General features: G+C 40.2%; 2 protein-coding genes across 7 annotated transcripts; one reads left to right on the top strand and one right to left on the bottom strand.

Moving 5' to 3' along the window:
* Positions 1–1,396: 1,396 nt before the first annotated feature.
* On the bottom strand, positions 1,397–6,222 carry dazap2 (DAZ associated protein 2). The gene is made up of 4 exons (XM_022207365.2): positions 6,058–6,222; positions 4,686–4,804; positions 4,342–4,590; positions 1,397–4,241 (listed from the first exon to the last, which is right to left on the bottom strand). The coding sequence occupies exons 1-4, from the start codon at positions 6,068–6,070 to the stop codon at positions 4,113–4,115; spliced, it is 510 nt and encodes a 169-aa protein (XP_022063057.2). The 5' UTR covers positions 6,071–6,222; the 3' UTR covers positions 1,397–4,112.
* A 3,584-nt stretch (positions 6,223–9,806) lies between these two features.
* Positions 9,807–19,737, top strand: pou6f1 (POU class 6 homeobox 1). 6 transcript variants are annotated; one of them, XM_051949174.1, is made up of 12 exons: positions 9,807–10,194; positions 10,854–10,946; positions 11,456–11,535; positions 11,881–12,070; positions 12,224–12,360; positions 12,977–13,202; positions 13,832–14,094; positions 14,191–14,319; positions 14,942–15,175; positions 15,357–15,492; positions 15,575–15,743; positions 17,421–19,737. In XM_051949174.1, the coding sequence occupies exons 4-12, from the start codon at positions 11,890–11,892 to the stop codon at positions 17,761–17,763; spliced, it is 1,818 nt and encodes a 605-aa protein (XP_051805134.1). In that variant the 5' UTR covers positions 9,807–10,194; positions 10,854–10,946; positions 11,456–11,535; positions 11,881–11,889; the 3' UTR covers positions 17,764–19,737. The 6 variants fall into 6 exon arrangements, with proteins under 6 accessions (XP_051805134.1, XP_051805133.1, XP_022063059.1 ...); XM_051949173.1 differs by having other exon boundaries at positions 10,854–11,126; XM_022207367.2 differs by lacking the exon at positions 11,456–11,535.
* Positions 19,738–20,395: the final 658 nt, after the last annotated feature.

The following is a 20,395-nucleotide window of genomic DNA, read 5'->3' as shown; positions in this document are numbered from 1 at the left end:
AAGGAGGTTTCTGAAGCTGCTAAAATAAAGAACCGTTCAACACATTATTAAAACTTGAAGGGTAGTGGTGAACCAACATCTTCAAGGACCAAATGAGGTCGGTCATGTGGTCTGATGAGTCCAGATTTACCCTGTTCCAAAGTGATGGTGGCATCGGGGTAAGAAGAGAGATGGATGAAGTGATGCACTCATCATGCCTAGTGTCTACCAGCCTGTGGGGGTTAGGGTTATGATCTGGGGTTGGTCAGGTTCGGCAACATTATGTTCCCAAAGAATGAGGTCAGCAGACTACCTGAATATACTGAATGACCAGGTCTTTCTATTAGTGGAGTTTTTCTTCCCTGATTTCATGGACATATTCCGAGATGACGATGTCAGGATTCATGGGGCTCACATCATGAATGAGTGGATCAGGGAGCATGAGACGTCATTTTCACACATGGATTGTCCTCCACAGAGTCCAGACCTCAGCCCCACTGAGAATCTTTGGGATGTGCTGGAGAAGACTCTCCCATCATCAATATAAGATCTTGGTCAAAAATGAATGCATCTCTGGACAGAAATAAATGCTGTGACAATGCAGAAGCTTATCGAAACGATGCCACACTCAAAGCTAAAGGCGGTCCAATGAAATATGAGAGTGTGTGACTTTTTTTCCCGGCCGAGCAGTGTATACTGTGCTTCCTTTTTTAGCTCATGTATATGCGCTTGCATCTGCATACACACCAATCAGTCACAACATTAAAACCCACTGACAGGTGAAGTGAATTAATATTGATCTTCTTGTCACAATCCAATGTTCTGCTGGGAAACTTTTAGCATTTATGTGAATGTTACTTTATCCCAGATCAAGCGTGGCAACAGCCTCTCCAGCACGACAAAGCTCCCTGCACCACAAAGACAGGAAGCCGCACTGCAAAAACTACTCAGGGATGGCTCGAGGAACACGACGAAGAGCCAAAAGTGTTGTCCTAGCCTCCTAATCTGATGGTGGAATGTCCCGGAACAAGTCTGATCTAAGGAGGCCCCCACCCCAGAACCCACAGGACACCCCAAAGGATCAGGCATTGATCCCTCAATTGGTCAGAGCTGCTTGTTGATCACAGCATTCACCTACACAATATTATTCAGGTGGTTTTAATGCTGTTAAAATATGCATTATATATGTGCATGATGACAGTATTAAAAAGAGGAAAGTAGAAGGACCTTTTCAAACAGACATGCTGATTAAATCATCACTTACCCTTCATGTAGTGTGTACTTGAAAATACACACTTGACTCCACACAAACCAAAATCTCAGATGTCATGCAGTCTTGTATCATCACACTGTAATAAATCCCCGTCCTGTTCTATGAATATATTGTAATTGCAAATAAAAGAACAAAGTTGACACATTTTCAAATTTCCAAAATAACCTTTATTCTAAACTTACATTTTAAATTTTAAGTTTAGTATAAAAAAGTTAAGTGCACCTAAGTTCTTTTTTTTTTCCAAAGTATTCCATCTTTGACATGTCTCAGCAAACTGTAGTGACACTCATCTCCTTTAGTAATCTTAAAAGATAGAATGTGTACCAAAGTCCCATCACATCACTTTAGTACATACATCTATTTTACAAAATATTGTAAAGAGAATCCCTGAACTATAAATGTCCATAATCCTTCAACAAAGAGTGATCCTTTTGCTGGCTGTGGTTGGCATAGCATCTACTGGTCAGCTGTAGTTTACAGTACTTCATATTGCTGGGACAAAGCCACCATTATGCTGCTTTACAAACAATCAGAGCAGAGATGGAAATAAAAAGAGAACATTTGTTTGAATTACATTTTATTTTTTTTTGGGGAAGTTTTAATAGCTGTGGCCTCTTTCCCATTGAAGCTGTACATAATGACAGCATGAGCAGGAATAAATGAACACAGAGAATCATTTAAAATACTCGCGTGACACATCAGTCACGTCTGTTTTTGGAGATTTTGCATGAGAGCTGCGCAGAAGAGGTTCATCACAGGAATGAAGCAGGTTTACAGACAGATGGTCGTTCTGACTTAGGGAACACTGAAATCACTAAATGCGTGTCGACAAGAACGCTCTTTGTTTTCCGGCGGCCACAGCTGTTAAAACTTGATACGGTATGTCGGATACCCAGTGACACATTGACACCAAAATGAGGAATATCTACAAATATTAGTCGATGGTATCCATGCTGATGACTTATCTAGTTTCAGATGCCTTGTATAAGTTCGCCAGATACTGTACTGTGTTTGCTCAACGACACAAAAAACGTCTTGGAAATTAACAATCATGCTGACAGTCATATAGCCTCCTTGCAAAAGGTTTGCATACACTTACAGGCTACTGAACAACACTACACGTCTCGACACTAGTTTAAAATGGACTAGACAGGATGAATTTTAAAATCTAAAAATGTCACAGCTTTCTTTAAAAAACACATGAAAACAAAACTGTGGAGAAAAAAAAAAAGAGAGTAGCCCCTTGTCTGAAACTTCTCAGTTTTGCTTAGCAGTGCATTTCAGATAAAAAGTGTTTCAATCAAATTTGTACATAGCAAAGGTGCAAAAGTATAAAGGAACTTAAAGATGCATTTAACCCACGTAAAGTGACACTAACACATTAACTAACGATTGCAGTCACGACACACTGAAGGCTCCGAGGACCGACAGTGTCACAACTTCTTTTTCAAGGATATGTTTGCTTTTAAATTGTGACGTCTAAAATTTCAAGTCACAACCAAACGTAAGTGCATTGTAGACCAGATCTTTGGTACAACCAGCTCATTGGTCATACTAACAAATTTATTAGCCTAACTACTCATGTAAATCACTTCAGTTTGGAAAAAGTAATGAAGGGGGAGAAAAAAAGAAATTGTGAAGTATTTGATGAAGTCTCCTCAGCCTTGTTGAAAATGTTGACTATAAACTAATACTATCACAAAAGGTGACGTTTTCTATGGTGAATAAGTACTTAGTTTAATGACGCTAAGTTGTGAAAGAGAAACAAGGGAGGGAACTTCTTAAAATCTGTACAATAAAACATTTAGTGTATAAACTCTGGGTATCCGACTGTGAAATAGAAACAGGAGACAAAAAAAGCTAAAATGTTACACCAACCACCCATTCTTCTTACTATTTGGATTTACTTTAAATTTCTTTCCTTTAAGTTTACTGAAGTTAATTTGCTTTAATTTAGGGCTATCCCCAGTGCTCTTTGGCACTTGACTATGTTCATCTACAAGTTGCCCAACAAGGTACAGTAAACCACTTTAGATATTGCATTAAATGTTTTCTCAAATTTTTGATTATTTTTTGTTTAAATTTAATTTATATAATTTACACGTGATTTAAATAGAACAATTTGTCCGATAGACAATTCACTGTGCAACAAATTTGCTGTGGTTTTTTTTTTTTTGGATACTGTGCAAAAGACAAGACAATTCTAGCTAAAAGCATCCAGGATGCAGATTTTTTTTTATATTTGAGATGTAATTTCTCATGATCATCATACTGGTATTTACATGGAACTATTACACACTTATTAATTTAACTACACTAAAAGGTTTCAAAAAAAGACAAGTGGAGATTTCTTTTTTTTTTGCGCTTTAACTGCAACCTTGTAACTGCGTTTCACTTTCACCATAAAGCAGCTAAACTATAGAATGCGGGTCTGATATTTCAACATTTTATTTACGTAGCTTTACAGGAATACAAGAACATCTCAATGTAATTTGTGACCGTTCGATCAAAGGAGAGCAGGTCTCTTGAAAAAATACAGATGCCTGAAAGAGTCCAAGTCCAATCTGGAATGACCAAAGAGGTTAGACCCATCAAAGAATTATGGAATGGATTCTATAACATTAAAAATTTGCATTTGTCCTCTCCAGGCAGTGGCATTTATCATTTGATCTCTAGGTCAGAAGTGGAGTACTGTACCTTTCACAAGGGCTCTAAAATATTACATTCCGTTAGGTGATATCAGTATTGTGGCACGGCCAAGCAGCCTGAAGAGGGAGGCTTATGGGATGGGGGAAGAACTGGGGAATCATCAGGAATGGGGACACGGTTTAGGCATGAAGAAAGAGTTGAGGAGTTGCTGTTACCAGATTGTATAACCTCCACTGGATCCACCCATGAAGAAGTTATTCTTGCGCTGTGCCATCACAATGTTGGCACCCTGCATGGCAGCCAGCTGAGCTGCATTGGGGGGGTGTCCAGGAGGTGGAGGCTAATGCAGAGACGAGACAAGCATGAACATAGGCTGATCAACTTTTTGATCAGCATCCGAATATGGCATCTTTAAATTACTCAACCAAGTGGATACTCACTGGGATGGAAACACTGCTGCCAGCTGTGAAGCGAGCACCAGCATCAAAGCCGCCTTCCACCATCACTGTTGAACCATGTGGGTAAACGGCTCCCATGGGATAGTAAGCCATGGGGACATTCTGGCCCACTGGCCCGACCGGCATAGGTGCCTGCATGGGCATAAACACCTGAGCACCAGGGTAGTGAGAGGACATCTGAGGCACCTGTCCAGGCACCTGAGGTGGAAGCACATATCTGGGCTGGTATATCTGCAGAGATGGAAGAACAGATTTAAAAAACAAACAAACTTGAGAACCGTTACTGTGTGTATTAAATGTGGTATCACATGACTTATAAATGTTACCTCAGAATATGCAGGTGGTGTGTCTGTGTAAGGAGGTGCCTGAGGAGACATTTGCATAGCAGGAGGGTATACAGGTGCAGTGCTCTGCTGAGGGTACACAGCCTGCTGTGGATATGAACCTGCAAAACAACATTTTACGTTATGGCAAATACTTTTCATGTAGTTGTAACAGTGACTGACACAGAAATCCCACAATAAGTGAGTGGTGATGCTTTGGTGGCAGTATTTAAATGTTGAAGCAGTACAGAACAAGAATTTCAGAAGTTAAATATTAGTCCCAGACAGAGGCCATGACAAAAATGTCATATTTAGAGCAAAGAACAATTCAGTGTCAGCAGCAATTTAAAAAAAAGAAAATAATTTACTATATAAATATGGACATTAGAGGAATTTATCAAAAGGTACTGTCCATTCCAGTGGTTCACCAGGAAGTGTAATTTAATTTAGCCTCAAAGAAAATATTTCTTTCAAGAGGTTTGTTCTGGAAACATCTACACAACTTCCAGTGTAGTTCCAACTTGAAGTAGGGTACACAAAATGACAAGATGCCACAATAAATAAACATTACAAGATGGCAATTAACAACTTAAGGTATTAAAAAACAATGTACTCTGATAGTAGATTGCAAACATTCCAATTTTTTTTTTTTAAATCTCAATTTCAGTATATCAAATTTGAATAAATTGTGGTTTCTTTGTCTACTCTCGGGGCAAAACAAGACCTTAAGGGCCCCAGTGGACATTTTTTTAAATACATTTTTTATTGCAGTTAGGTAATCTTTTCTAGGCCAAAGACTGCGTTAGAAAATACTAAATAGACGGATCTAGAATTAAAATAATGGTTAGTAGCAGTCCACAGCAAAAGTGCATGGATGCATAACCTGGGTGATTTTTAAAATAAATCCGAATCAGATGCAGTATGTGTGTGCACATACATAAATACACATATAATGTTCAGTTACTACTAAAATTACTGGTACAAATTGAGATTTTCATTCTGGATCTTACAAAACAAAGAGGAGAACAACAGACCAAAACAGTAAAGTCATGTCAGCTTTGCCTTTAAATCTGTCTGTATTGAGTGATGTTAGCTAACTGGAAATTATGTGAGCTGCCCACTAATGTAATTAGAACATAATGTGACAGTAAATTTAGGCATCTGTTAACTGTAGTGTTTGATAATCAGCTAGACGGCTCGGTTCAGCATGTGTGCTACACTGTTACCCAGAAAGCGTCAGTTTATTGTTATGTACGTAGCTAAACGTGAAGTCCGCTTCAGATGGCCATAACGACAGCTCCTCGTCTCTAGTTTCACCGTCAGCGTCGTTTAACGGACAGCTGGCTAACAAGCTAAACGGTGTGTGGAGAAATACCTTTGTTGTTCATGGTTGTGGACTGATCCGGAGGCTGAGGAGTATCTTACTGAACGGAGCTCTGCGTATCTTGTCACGGCCTTATTACAGGTTACGGCTTCACACGATCATCCACTTCCTTGTTTTTCAGCTTCTTGTTGTTGTGGAAGTGGTGACGTCACCCGCTCTGTGTCTGCGGCTCGACGCACGTACGCACGCTGCCGCGCATGCGCACTCCACAGGTAAAAACAAGAGTGAAGGAAGGTGAAGTGAGGTTTTGATTCTTTGAAAAGGCCAGTGAGACATCACAGGAAAATGTAATGTTGTGATATTATTGTATATTTACTATCGTTACTATTGCTGCATTATGATGGTATGAATGTTTTAATGTCGAGGGGTAAACCAGGGAAAGATGCCCCTCCGAGTAAAGAATTTAGTTTTCATTTCAGGCCTTGTCTGGAGTGATAGTCCATCCATCCATTCTCTATACACCGCTTTATCCTCACTAGGGTCGCGGGGGGTGCTGGAGCCTATCCCAGCTGACTCGGGCGAAGGCAGGGGACACCCTGGACAGGTCGCCAGTCTGTCACAGGGCTACATATACAGACGAACAATCACTCTCGCATTCACACCTACGGGCAATTTAGAATAATCAATTAACCTCAGCATATATTTGGACTGTGGGAGGAAGCCAGAGAAAAACCACACATGTACTGGGAGAACATGCAAACTCCAAGCAGAAAGATCCCAGGTCCACCCCGGGATTCGAACCAGGATCTTCTTGCTGCAAGGCCAAAGTGCTAACCACTATGCCCTATAGCCCTGGAGTGATAGTGGCCTTGTTAATTTTTAAAATAACGTTGAAATAATGTTTCTGGTCTGAGAAACTGAAAGAAATGATAGTACTTTGACAAAATAGGCGTGCAAACACAAAATGTTTTGCGCTGTTAAGATGAGAGTCATACAGATAATTATCCATTAATTTCAACAACATTAAAGTTGTAATATGTAAAAATGTTAGAAGGAGAATTTTGGAACATTAATGATTTTAAACAATACAGTCTTTGCTAATTTTTCTGATAAATTATGTTCACTGCAATCTGATAAAAAACATAAAAGCTAATCAACTGGATATAAAAAATAAAACAACAACAAATATCTATATATAATCTATCTTAAAGGCTAACTAGCTTTAAGCATTAAGCTAATAGCTTTAAGCTTTATAGCTTGATGTAGCACTAGCTAACTAGCTTGAATTTTTAACTACTGTAGGCTAAACATTCCTGAAATGTGGCAACCGGTTGCTTGTGTGCATATGTTGTTGTTGTGTGTATGTTACCTAGCTAATGACTTGCCGTCAGCCATTAGCCAGCTTGAACTCTCCACTAGTGTAGGCTAAGCACTGCTGACTGATGACTAGACAATATTTTTGTGTCCGGAATTTAACTGTCGCTCATAATAAAGTTAAAATAAGCGGATCGCTTTTGTCGTAGGCCCATTAATTCAACTTCATAGGCAATAATCAGACCATTTTTAAAAAAAATTCTAAATATCTCACCACAAATTTGAAATTAATATGAAATTTTAAAAAATTCTAATTACTGTTATTAATTTATGAATTCACATTTATCAAAGCAACTTGTGAGGTTTACCCAGTTTACCCTAATAAATACTTTAATGTTGTAATAAAGCATAGATTCTGGGTGGATGAAGGTGCCTGTCTGGAATGACATCTTAGAGGATAAATGGTAGAGTTGTCGACATTCTACGACACTAAATAACGCTCCAGCATCCAGCAGCCAACAACAGTTTCTCATCTATTTCTTGTCATGTGTTATACTGTGCCATTTTAATAAAACTGCATTTTAGGGTGACCTTTTAAAGTCACTGATCAAAAGAGTGTCTGTGTACTGATCAAATTTTGTTCAGTGCAAAATGAAAGAATCTATCACTGACAAGAAAAGGTGCCACATCCACATTTTAAGTAGTTACTTCCCCAAATAAGGGGCACAAAAGAGGACAGCAGAGTAAAGCATGCCTGTAGGTATGATGACACATTGAGGAATGATTTACTCCGCTGTTGATCTACAAGAGCATAAACATTTGAAAGCAATAAAGAATGCCCCAAGAGCCTTGCTGCATTATTTTCCTTTATTTTTGAATGTTGTGTTTTCCTTTACATAAACATATTTCATGTTTTTAACTTATAGTGAGGAGAAAAGGCACAAACTGGTGCATACAAACTCACCAGAATACAGGAAATAAATAGCTTGATGCTAATAATTTCCTGAGGTAAGACCTTCAGGCCCTCTGGCTGTACAATAGCCAACTCACTGTTGTTTATGTAGCACATTTAAAACAACAGACAATGAGTCAAAGTGGTTTCCAATGAAGAAATGAGAGAAGAGGAAAAATTAAGTATTATTAATATTAGAGTTAAGACTCCACAAAGCTATTTAATACATTTTCTTGACCAATTAAAATTAAGGTTAAGCTGCTGCAGTATTATATGGAATACAAAATACATACAGTAGCGCCTGATAATATTTTGTATAGCTATAATGTCTTCTAGTTTACTTTATTAGTTTACTGCATATAGACCACAACCCAGTCCAGCTAATTTACATATGCATTTCCTGTCCAAATGTATATAGCAGTGTATTGATGTAGCAAAGAAGGATGTTAATTTTGATATTACACATAAAATAGCATTTTGCTAATGACTTGTACAGCCACAGTAAAACAAATGTAAGTAATACACAGTATGTCTTTCAGCACACATTTCACTAGTATGAAACTGAAGCAGCTAAATGGAAACCAGTCATCATTAAACTTACGATTAACACCCATTTTTATCTACTGTGAGCTATTTATTTTCAGTCATGGTATTTCTTTTGCCATAATATCAGTGAAAGAAACAACAGGAGACAAATGAATTTGCAGCAATGTATCTTGCAATGCAATACAGACATGACAAGATTCAGATTTATATGTACAACCCATAAGAACCCATATACAGTAAGAACAAAAAAATAATCAGTCACTACTTCTTTTCATCTGCATAAGTGAATCTGATATTTAAACTAGTAAAATGAACACATTTATTAAATACGATACAGTAAAAACAATGATATTAGGCATTTTTTTGCAGAAAAACAATAAAAACAACCACTTAATACAGCCAACTTTCATTAAGTTAATCTTTTAATAGCATTAAAATCATTATACTGGTGGAAGGAATTTAAAATAAATGTATAAAAGAAGTGACAGTATATATTTATGTGTGTTTACACTGTCAAAATATTGCTATTGTTATTACGGATTGCTTTACAACATAACCAATACATACAGGCACAATCAGACTGCAAATATAAAAGCATATTCTAAGTTAATGTAATGAATAAGTGACAAGGATGTATTTTTTTAAAGATTAAAATGAGTCGTGAGGTAAAATTACTCTTTTTTTTAAAGATTTTATATTTCATGTTATAGTAATAAAACTAATCTGTTATCATTTAAATGTCCTTTTTAAAGCTGTTATTCTACATATAGTTGTCAATACATACAAAGGCGTTGTTTGAGTGCAATCAGAGCACTTCTTTTTGGTAAATTCTCATTTTTTTATACAATTTTCAAAAACTAATTAATTCAACCATACTGTCATTTGCACAAACAGCAGTGTTGGGACTGTGTTGGTGTATTTATTGTGTTTTTATTCCAGCCCGTACATCCAGTCCACAGCCTCCCTGCTCTTTGTGCGCTGCGGCCCCTTTAAGAGAACCATGGCACCTCTCAAGTCGAGGCAGACATTTTTCAATGCAAGATTTTTTCTTGCATAAATTATGTTCATGACGTAGTGCAAAAGGCCAATTTTGTGGCAATTTTGTCCGACTTTACAGCTCAAATAGGATTCTGTGAGACACCTCAAGGATTCCTGATTATCTGAACTGTTGCAGAAAGGGCATCGTCATTAAATATTAAGAGAGAGGAGATCCTAACATTGCAAGCCTCCTTATCAATGCAAATACCTCTTTTGTGTGCAGTCACAGCGCCTGTCTGGGAGCTGAGATGAATTTTTAATTATGTGTGACCGAAACAAACTGTGACAAGGACCTTTTTAAGAGCGGAGGACTACAGAAAATAAGCTGCATTTACGCGGTAAGTTGAATACAATAGCCGGACTGTGTTCTCGCTGGCTCTTCGCGCAGCGCAGCGAAATGGCGAGAGGAAATGAGTTTTGGTTAATATGCAATGTTCGTAATTAGCATAATTTATATATTTATGATAAAGAGAGGGAAATCCATAATATTCGGTCTCTAGGCACGGGTCGAGGTGGTTTGTGTCGCCTGTGCCTGGTGCTTGCCGCTTGTCCTCAAAAGTGGCCGACGCGGCGAGACTTTTATTGGGCAGGATGGGGGTGGGGAGCCATCAACAGCCGCTGAAGTTTTGACAGATCCTCCTCACGAACGGGGCATTGCAGCAGGGAACGCGGCACCTCGACTCTTTGCTGCGATCTGTGATGAATTTGCAGCCACTTCGTGTCCACGATCAGCCCGTTTGGTCACGTTTAGTGCAGCAGAAAGTACAACACAGTGTGGCCTGTTTATAGGCCCCTCCAAATAGTCTGGTCCTGCAATGACAGAAATAGCCATGAATTTAAAAAAAAAACTGGCTTCAGCATGTGGGTCTGTTTGAGCAGGATTTGCTCCTAAAGTGCAAACACTATGAGCTGACAGGGGTCCAGGTAGATTTGTAGTCCTAGCATGCCTACACAGCATCTATAAAGGAGTTTGTTTAATCAGTGTTTGTTTACCCAGAATGCCAGGAAGACAGTGACTGTGGTGGTGCAGCCAGCCATGAACTCCCAGGATCTGCCTGCCAAAGATGCCCCACTTACTGTCAATGAGCAGGTAACACTCACCTGTTTGCTGGAGAGAAGTGAAAGCAACTCCTCCTCCAGATATAATGACAGCCAGTCCAGTCACACTCTGATCCCTTCAAGTTCTTTGCTGCCATTTGCTCCTGTCACCTCCATGTGCCAACATACCACACCATAACGATTAACTGCCGTGCAGCAGTCCATTGATCAGGTGCCACTTTTATCACCTAATAATACGTGCTGCTCTATGCTTGTGAGGGTTACCGATCTTTACACTGCCAAGCTTAATAATTAATTGTGGTTTTTCTCTCTCTGGTAACATTCTCTGTGGACATAGTCAGCAAACAAAAAGCAATGCTCTTCACGGATGCGCCGAGGCGAGCTTGAAGGAAAGCATTGCTTGAGCCGCTTGTTGGCTGATGCTCTTATCATTGTTTTGGTGTACTCATGCTCTTTTCATTTGTGCCTCTTTCTTTTCTGTTTTGTTTTGTTTTGGGTCATTGTGTCCTAACATGTGCTCGGCTTCTCTGTTCTCCTTAGCCATTCACTGTCTGACTGCAGAAGTCTTTTTTCAGCCATTTAAACCCCGCACTTTGAAATACCCTGCCAAAGACAACCAGGTATGCATCCTCCTCTCTCTTCCTGCATTGTCTCTCAGCACCTTGTCCTCCAGCCCAGGTTGTCATGCTGCCTCTCCATTAGGGCTTTCATTATTGCATACCATGAATCATCAGTTAGGTCAGAATTGGGCTTACTACAAGTTGTTAGAAGGGGAATTGATAAAGTAGGGAACTCTAGGTTATTAGTGACACCTCTAGTGCTAGATCAAGTCAGGCTTTTATCATATTTTATCATAACAAATAGCTAAATTACGGGTTATTTATCAACCTCAAACAGATGAAGAAGTTATTCAGCCGGTTCTTTTTGCATTTAAGTCATCTCATGTATCCCTGGTCACTGCACAGGTCATTGTGATGTCTGGCCATGAAACTATTCGTGTGCTAGAGGTAGAAGTCGATGCGTCTCAGCCATCATCAGCATCCGATGGGAAGAGTGAAGGCAAAGCTGAGGAGGGAGTGGCTCAGGCCGCAGAGCAACCTGATGCCAGCAGCACCCAAGACGGCGCCACGGGGCCCCAGAGCAGCGGGGGAGTAGGTAAATCACGGCCCTACGAGATGATGATGGAGACCAGATGACTTATTGCTCCTACTTGCATGACACAGTGGTGAAAGGTTGATGAGAGCTGGCTGTGAAATGAAAAAAAACTTCAAATGTCAGTAAGGACCGACCCTGTCTGTGCTCCTGCAGTGCTGGGCGAGCAGCAGGTGGTGTCTGTAGAGGCTCTGGCTCCTGCTGTCCAAACGCTGACCCCCGCTGTTCCCATCAGCGTGTCCCTGCCCCAGCCACAGGCCGCCATGCCCATCACCGTACAAGGTTGTCCACAGGTATGACTCTGAACCTACACACCCACTACACTGTCCTGTATTCATCTTTACACATCAGATAAAAAAGTGTAGTGAGTAGTGTGGTTGTCTGACTTGTTTTTCTGAAGCTGGGGTTAGAAATTAACAACAGCTTGGAGTGCACTGGTGTCTGTAAAATGCTGAAATCGTGAAATTCCCACTGATTCCAATTAATTTGTCCCTGTTCACATGTTATTTCTTGACCGGTATTCACGTGTCAGGGGAATCATTGCCACATTTGTCACCCACAGGCTGTTGTAGGTGACATATCTTGAGGCCACTATCTGGCATCTGCTGTGGATGTGAAAAATAGAGAAAAGTTGATCTCAAATGCTTGAATTTGTAGCCTGAGGCTGTAGAAACTGTTGGCACAACATTTTCAGCAATTCCAGTAGCAAAACCCCTAACACTGTAAAAGAACAACTTAATAGTATAGCTTCCTAGTGCACATGCAGTAACAGCAGTATTAGTTTAGAAAACTAGCACCTGTACAAATACGGCTATAATTGGAAACATAGTTTAAGGTGACAATAATGTTCTCCAAGGCATTATTGCTGATAGAAAACAATGTCTTTTTCTCTACATTACACCACACTAGGTGCTGACGCAGGAAAGTCTGGCCACGCTGATGACCGGTATGATGGCCCAGGCGGGGTCGCTGGGCCAGCCGCTGCTCATCCCCCTCAGCATGGCGGGCTCCATCGGCGGCCAGGGCGGCTTGGCTGTTCTCACTCTTCCTACCACCAATGTAGCTACTCTGCCTGGTCTCGCAGCAGCTAATCCTGCTGGAAACCTCCTCAAGCTGCCCTTTGCTGGCCTTCAAGGTAAAAGACATGCTGTGTGTATCTGCTCCCCATTTGGCCTCTCATAGGCAGAATGTGTCTACATTTAATTTGTTGAGATCACAGTTGACTGATAAAACACAACGTGCACTCGTCATCCTTTCTCCTCGACATGCTGTGTGAGTGTAGGAATGACATCGTACTTCACTTTGGTCCAGACTGAACTTTTGCAAGGAATCCCAGAGCTTTTATACAAACATTATTGTTCCACAGAGGATCATCCCTGCTGACTTTGGTATCCTCTGCGTGTCCCTTTTGTTTGAGTTTAATATTTGCAGTATGAAGCGAATTGTCTCAACAGATAATGAGTGTGTGGTCGTAAAATTTGGTTGTAATGTCCCTCTTAGGATTAATTGTAATAACTTTGGTGATTCCTTACTTTCATCTAGCACAGTGATCAGGTCAGATTTTCCATTAGTCTCAGCTGATTGTGAGTTAGTATTAGCACTCAGAACTGCTAGCAAAGCTGCAAACTCTTAGTGTTGTTTAAATATTACACACATGTGCCTCTGCATGCTTGCAGTGCAGACAGTCACAGTGCACAGTCAGTTTTCCTCACGATAAATGACTTCATTACTGAACAATAACATCTTAAATACTTTCCTACGCAGCTGCAACTGTCCTGAACTCGGTCCAGCCGCAGCTACAGACAAATGCACAGACGGTGTTTCAGCCTCAAGCGGCCTCCTTACAGCCGGTTCAGGCCGCTCTGCAGCAGGTGACCCCTCAGCCGACACAGGTTACCAACGCACAGGTCACTGCTGCTCAGGTGGCAGCAGCCCAGGCGACTTCTGCCGCCACCACCAGCGTGTCTCAGTCCAACATTTCTGTGGCAGCTCTTCAGACAGCAGGACTGTCCATCAACCCAGCTATTGTAAGAACGTCCTCATCCAACTGTTTGCAACCGGCTTGAGCGTTGTGGTTTCATTATGCTGTGCTCTATGAACATGATGTGATTACTGTCTCGCAGATCAATGCTGCTTCTTTAGGAGCGCAGCCTCATTTCCTCAGTTCTCTTACGTCCACTCCCATCATCAGCAGTGCCATGTCCAGCATGGCTGGCATCACCAGCCAGATCATCACAAATGCCCAGGGACAGGTAAGCACAATAAAATACTAGTGCTATGATAATAATAATAATAAAATTCCTTAAATACAATGAAAAAACACGATTTAGTACCTGGGCAATATCACAATTGCCCTTATAGTAGCCATTATCTAAAAACAAGACGAGAGCACACAACAGACTTCATAAATAATGATTAAAAAACATTGAAGTAAGTGTTTTGCAGATGGTGCATTTTTGCCAAACTTTTATAGTGATTCATATCGATCACACTCTAAGTAAAATCCAAGTAAAGGGCATTAAATTATTTTCATGTGTTTTCTTCAGTTCTGCGGAAAACACAGCGCAGCTTCCAGTTAACATTAGTCAGCAGTGTTATTTCAAAGCAGTGGAGCATGAGGCAATTTCTGTGAAAAATGATTGTACTCTCAAATAGCTCTGCCACTCAGCCCAACCATTATGGCAGCTCACTGGAGTCGTGTCGTGTTTGTTCCTGAAAAACATCACTTTATCCTGAGTGAACTGCTAATAGGTTATCCCAATAGCAAAATCGCTACCATGTCCTGAAAATCGTTTTGGAAAACAACCAAAAAAATGATCCAGAGGGTTGTATTCAAGTATGTCTACATATTTCTCTACTATTTACTGTTTATAGGTCATAGGGACCCTCCCGCTGTTAGTGAACCCGGCCTCTCTGGCCGGAGGGGCTGCGACTCCCACCCTCCCACTCCAGGGTCTTCAGGTCCAGACTGTCACCCCGCAGCTGCTTCTCAACACCCAGGGTCAGATCATTGCCACTGTGGGGAATGGAGCTGCTGCAATTGCAACTTCTGCTGCAGTTCTGCCTAAAACTGCTGCTCCTCCAACACTTGCCAAACCCAGCACACAGGTACGCAAACAAAACCAGTCTGGATTTAGTTTTGAGGTCAGAACGGACAAATCAATTGCTTCATTTTTACAGTATAATCTTGAAAGAGATCTTAAATGTATGTAAATATTTAGTTTATTTTTTCATATGGACCATAAGATGTTACATTTAATATTGTAATATGTTATTTGTTCCCTCCCAGGCTTCGGTAACAGCTGTCACTCAGTCACCAGTTGTCATTGCTCCTCAGCCGTCTGTTCTGAAGACGGCCACCACGCTCTCCTCCACAGTACCCATCACCTGTGGAGACATAGCAAAAGTGGGCCAGCTTGTCAGCAGTATGTACACCTGCTTCTCCTGTACAGGCATAGATCCGTTTTAAGAAGCCAGATATTTTTAACCAGATTCTCTAAATTGTAGAACCCCAGCAGGCCGTCAGCAGCGAGGAAGGCATTAATCTGGAGGAAATCCGAGAGTTTGCCAAGAATTTTAAGATCCGTCGGCTGTCCTTGGGGCTTACTCAGACGCAAGTAGGGCAGGCTCTTACTGCAACGGAGGGTCCGGCCTACAGCCAGTCGGCTATTTGCAGGTGAGCTACTCCTGGTTTTGTTGCCTTTCAAGTGAAATCTTTTTCTGCTAATGCCCTGTAAATACTAATTTATGTGAGTTATTAAGGCGTCAGTGATGCATCGATAGCAGAGTGTTTACATTTGATCTTTTTCACTGCAGGCAAAGCAGAGGTACAAACATTCACAATGGCTCTGTTCCATTAAAGAGCAAAGCATTGTTAAGTGATGTTCAATACCAAGCCCTTGTCAAGATGTGATGTATTGTCCTGCCGATAATACTGTTTATGGGTCCAAGCCTCCACTGTGTTGGATGAGGTTCTGTTCTTTTCAGAATGATGCAGTGCTGTATCCTGTGCTGTTTAAATAGATTTTTAAAAAATCTATTCATCCATTAACTATATACCGCTTAATTCTGATTACGGCCGTGTGTTGGATGGCTGGAGTCTATCCCAGCTTACTTAGGGTGAAGGTAGGGGACACCCTGGACAGGTCGCAAGTCTATCACAAGGATACACATGCAAACACTTGCATTCACATCTGTGGACAATTTAGAGTAACCAATTAACCTGAGCATGTTTTTGGAGTGTGGGAGGAAGCTGGAGAAAACCGTGCAGAAAGATTCCAGGAAGGGATGCAAACCAGGGAATTCTAGCTGTAAAGTAAAGTGCTAACCACTGATCCACTGTGCAGCCCAGAATCTATTCATCTGTCATTCTGTTACTTTTCTTGCAATGCATTCACTCCATGACATTATGACTGCAGACACTTGCAGATCCTGCATCTCACTGATTGACCCTTAACATGCACCTGTTTGAAGATAATTTATCTGCCACTCTAACACTTGTTAAAGATATGGTCAGCACTATATTTACATTATCCTGATGATACTTCTGTGTCTTGCGAGGGAGTAGCAGAAACCCTCCAAAATTTGGCAGGTTCATGTTTAGTTTTTTTTTTATCTCCAGAATTAAAGCAGTTCTAGAAATACCCCCGCCAGAACATGGCATATATCATCTTTAGATGTCAAATAACTAAATACTTGACTGTTAATGTCTCAGTCACTTCAGCACCATAAAGCCTCATTGATCACAGATTTCTTTATTCTACCTTTGATTGCACTTTTCATCCTTTGTACCCCTGACTGGGACATTACTGAAGTGAAGTGATGGTGAAAAGCTTCACATGTTTAGTATAATTAAAGTGATCCCCAGAGTTTTTCTACAGCGACATCATGAGGTTGATACTTCTAGTTTTTGATTTAACCCCTATTGTACAGACTGTTATGATGAGATTTTGTTGATATATTGATGTCCCTCAAAGGATGAGTTGTAACAGCTTTGTTGTTTTAGTTTTCATCTCATGTCACCATCACATCAAAATCTCAACAGCATTGTCCCTGTGAGCGTACGGATCTTAGCTTTTAGCTGAAACCATTGCTGTGACTTAACACAGCCCCACAGAGCTGCTAGCATGGCTGCAAACCTTTCTGTTATTGTATTAGAAACCAGCCTGTTGACAGCAGATGAGTTGTCAGTATCTGGAGAGGTCTATTAGTGCAATTGTTTGGTTGAAGTCTTGTGGAGTTTTTTCTGGTCTATGTGAATTCACAAGGATGGAATTGATTTAATCTCTCAGCCGTTAAGTGCAGCTACAGTCCATACAGCGTCATACAGTGTGAACTCTATTTGTTACCACAGGTTTGAGAAGCTGGATATCACCCCTAAGAGCGCTCAGAAGCTGAAGCCGGTCCTGGAGAAGTGGCTGGCCGAAGCAGAGCACTGGAACCAGAAAGGCCAGCAGAATCTGATGGAGTTTGTTGGTGGTGAACCTTCCAAAAAACGCAAACGGCGCACCAGTTTCACTCCGCAGGCTATAGAAGTCCTCAATTCTTACTTTGAGAAGAATGCTCTGCCAACGGGCCAGGAGATTACGGAGATCGCAAGGGAGCTAAACTATGACCGGGAGGTTGTGCGAGTATGGTTCTGCAACCGGCGACAGACGCTGAAAAACACAAGCAAGATTAACGTCTTCCAGGTGTAGCAGCGACCTCATTGTGGGAGAGTTTGCTGCTGATCTTTTGTCCTTTTGGGAATTTGAACATGTAACGCAGCAGCACACATCTGGATTGTGTTGTAAAGACGACTCCGTTAAGGCCGAAAGAATATGAACTTTTTGAGAAAATGAAGGAGATGATGAAAGAGTACTAAAACTGAATAATAGTTGTGTAATTGTGTACACTACTTCTGCGTGGTGCGTACTAAGTCAAACTGCATGGTCCTCTTATCATAGTCAGTGATAATAATACAGTGATGATAACATGTTATATTTAAAAGCATTTGATGAACTTTTATACCAGTGGTTTTATAGGTTCCCCCTCTGACTTATTTGAAGTGTTTGTGCTTAAAGTCACATTGATTTTAGTCACATGTATGTCACTGACATTGGCTGGCATTACGGTGATATTTAAATAATCTACTTTGGCCACAGTGGATAACATGAAAGCTCTAGCTGCTCATTTATTTGATATTCACGTATTGTTTGTCCTGCATGAGCCGCTCTGCAGACATAAATGAGATTCTGACAGACAAATGACCCATAATCTTGTTTTCATTTGAATTATTTGTCTGAGGAGCTCCAGAAATGACTTTGCTCTCTGTGGACTCCTGACTCTGCCACCAGTATTTTGGGACAATCATCACTTTGGATCGTTCTTAAGTGATAATCAATGAAAGATGAGCTTGAAATCTGTAGTCATTTCCTCTCATTTGGCTCCGGTGTCCATCGGGAAAGTCACTTCTGACGTTCCTCGGACAACAGAGTCTTACTACATTATTGCCTGTTGTCTGTGGTGCCCCAATTGTAAATTTGTTTTTGATTTTTATGAAGCTTGATTAATTGTGAATGACTGATCGCGCAGATACTTCGTGTTTGTGTGAGTGACATATGTGTGCGAATTCACCAGTCTGTCTTTGTTTTTACACCGTCTGTTTAATGTGCTCGTCATGCTCAGAGAATGTTTTATTTTTTGCGTTCTGTTTGTTTACTGCTTTGACTGTTTGCTTAATAGCCTTCTGCTGCGTTCGTCACCTCGAGTTAGACGGAGCGTATTTGCAAAATAGGAGCTCGTTTGACCTGTTCAAGTCGACTTAATATGATGTCATGTTGCCTGAAACATTAGTGCCAGATTTTTTTGAAATACTCATGCCAAGCCTAAAATCTATCAAATTGATTAAAAAGTGTAACGAACCGTTTAGGAAAGGAAAACGTGCTATGACTTTCACTCTGAACGAGTTGGATGACAGTTTGCGTCCGCAGTATGAAGGTGTTTTCTGTAAGAACAATACTGTGTCGGTTTTGTTTGTCTTTGCCAATATTTCAAGAATTCTTTGCACTTTAGTGACAGCAGGGAAAGTGAAAGGGTTGCGAATGGTTTACGTCCAGTCAAGGTTTCAATTTTTGTTTGTGAGAGGATTTAATGTTTGTGTTGTGAGAGGCTTTGCAAAATGTAGCAGTACTGGCAAAATTGCAATCATCAACTTGACAAGCAACATTTCTAATTAAGATTAATTTACTTTTTAAGCAGATGAAATGTAAAATACTGCAGAATATAAAAGCTAATATGCATTAATTCCATTTTTTAAAAATGTTTGAGTTTGTGGTTATATATGTTGAACGGTGCATTTTATGCTCCACCTCATATTTGCCTTTTAAACGACAGTAGGCTTATATTGCAGTGGACATATACCTAACCGTAGTGTTACAAAGTTCTTGCTTTAACATACGTTTACCTTCATGTTCAATATGGGAAGACAATATATAATATGGTTTAATATGCTAAGTTATCCGATAGAGGAAAAAAAAGAGCTAAATTAGATTAATAAGATGTAAGCTATTATACATTTGACTCCTCAAAGCACAGAAAAGTTCAGGTTTTACTGAGACGAGTGAAAAAGTTGGATGCTTTTTGTCATTTTCTGTCAGATAAATCAAATAAACTCTGTCTTTATTAATCAATCCTGAGTGTTACATAGTATGTTTTTAGTCTAGGCATCAGTATGAATGTAAATGTAAAAAGGGTGCTTTTCACAGCTAAAATCCTCCCAATATGATGTGTGCTGCAGTTTCAGGACCACATTTCTAAGATCCTTGCTTGTCACAGCAGTACTTGCTGGCAAATTGGCAGGATGTTAAAGTGCACGACTCATCGTTTCAAAGTCTAATCCCACCCAAAATACAGCTTCTAGTTTTAAATGTTTGCATCACCTAAAGTGCTACCTATAGTTTTAAAAGTCTTTTCAACCCAAAACACTGGTATCCGTCAGAGTGTTCATTCTTTTAAGGGGTTAATTTGACCCAATATACAGCTCACAGCATTTTTCACAGCTCTTTTAAAGGGCTTTCCCATTCATAGTGCTGCTTTCTGTCCAAGTGCTTACAATGTTTGAAATGTTTATTCCTCCCAAACTGCAACGTATAGTTTTAAAAGTCTGTTCCATCCAAAATACTACTTTCTGTTAAGTTGTTACACTGTATGTATGATAAATTATTGAAATTAAATAAGCTAAAACAAACAAAAAACAGGTTAGAATAAAAAAAGGAAAATAATGTTGACAATGATAATAAGGCATTGACTAATATCATATAATACACATTACAAATTAAATTGAAATAT

Source organism: Acanthochromis polyacanthus, chromosome 6 (genome assembly GCF_021347895.1).
Source record: "Acanthochromis polyacanthus isolate Apoly-LR-REF ecotype Palm Island chromosome 6, KAUST_Apoly_ChrSc, whole genome shotgun sequence".
In the NCBI taxonomy this organism is placed as follows: domain Eukaryota; kingdom Metazoa; phylum Chordata; class Actinopteri; family Pomacentridae; genus Acanthochromis; species Acanthochromis polyacanthus.
The sequence above is the reverse complement of the archived record's forward strand: the minus strand, read 5'-3'. Positions and strand labels throughout refer to the sequence as shown.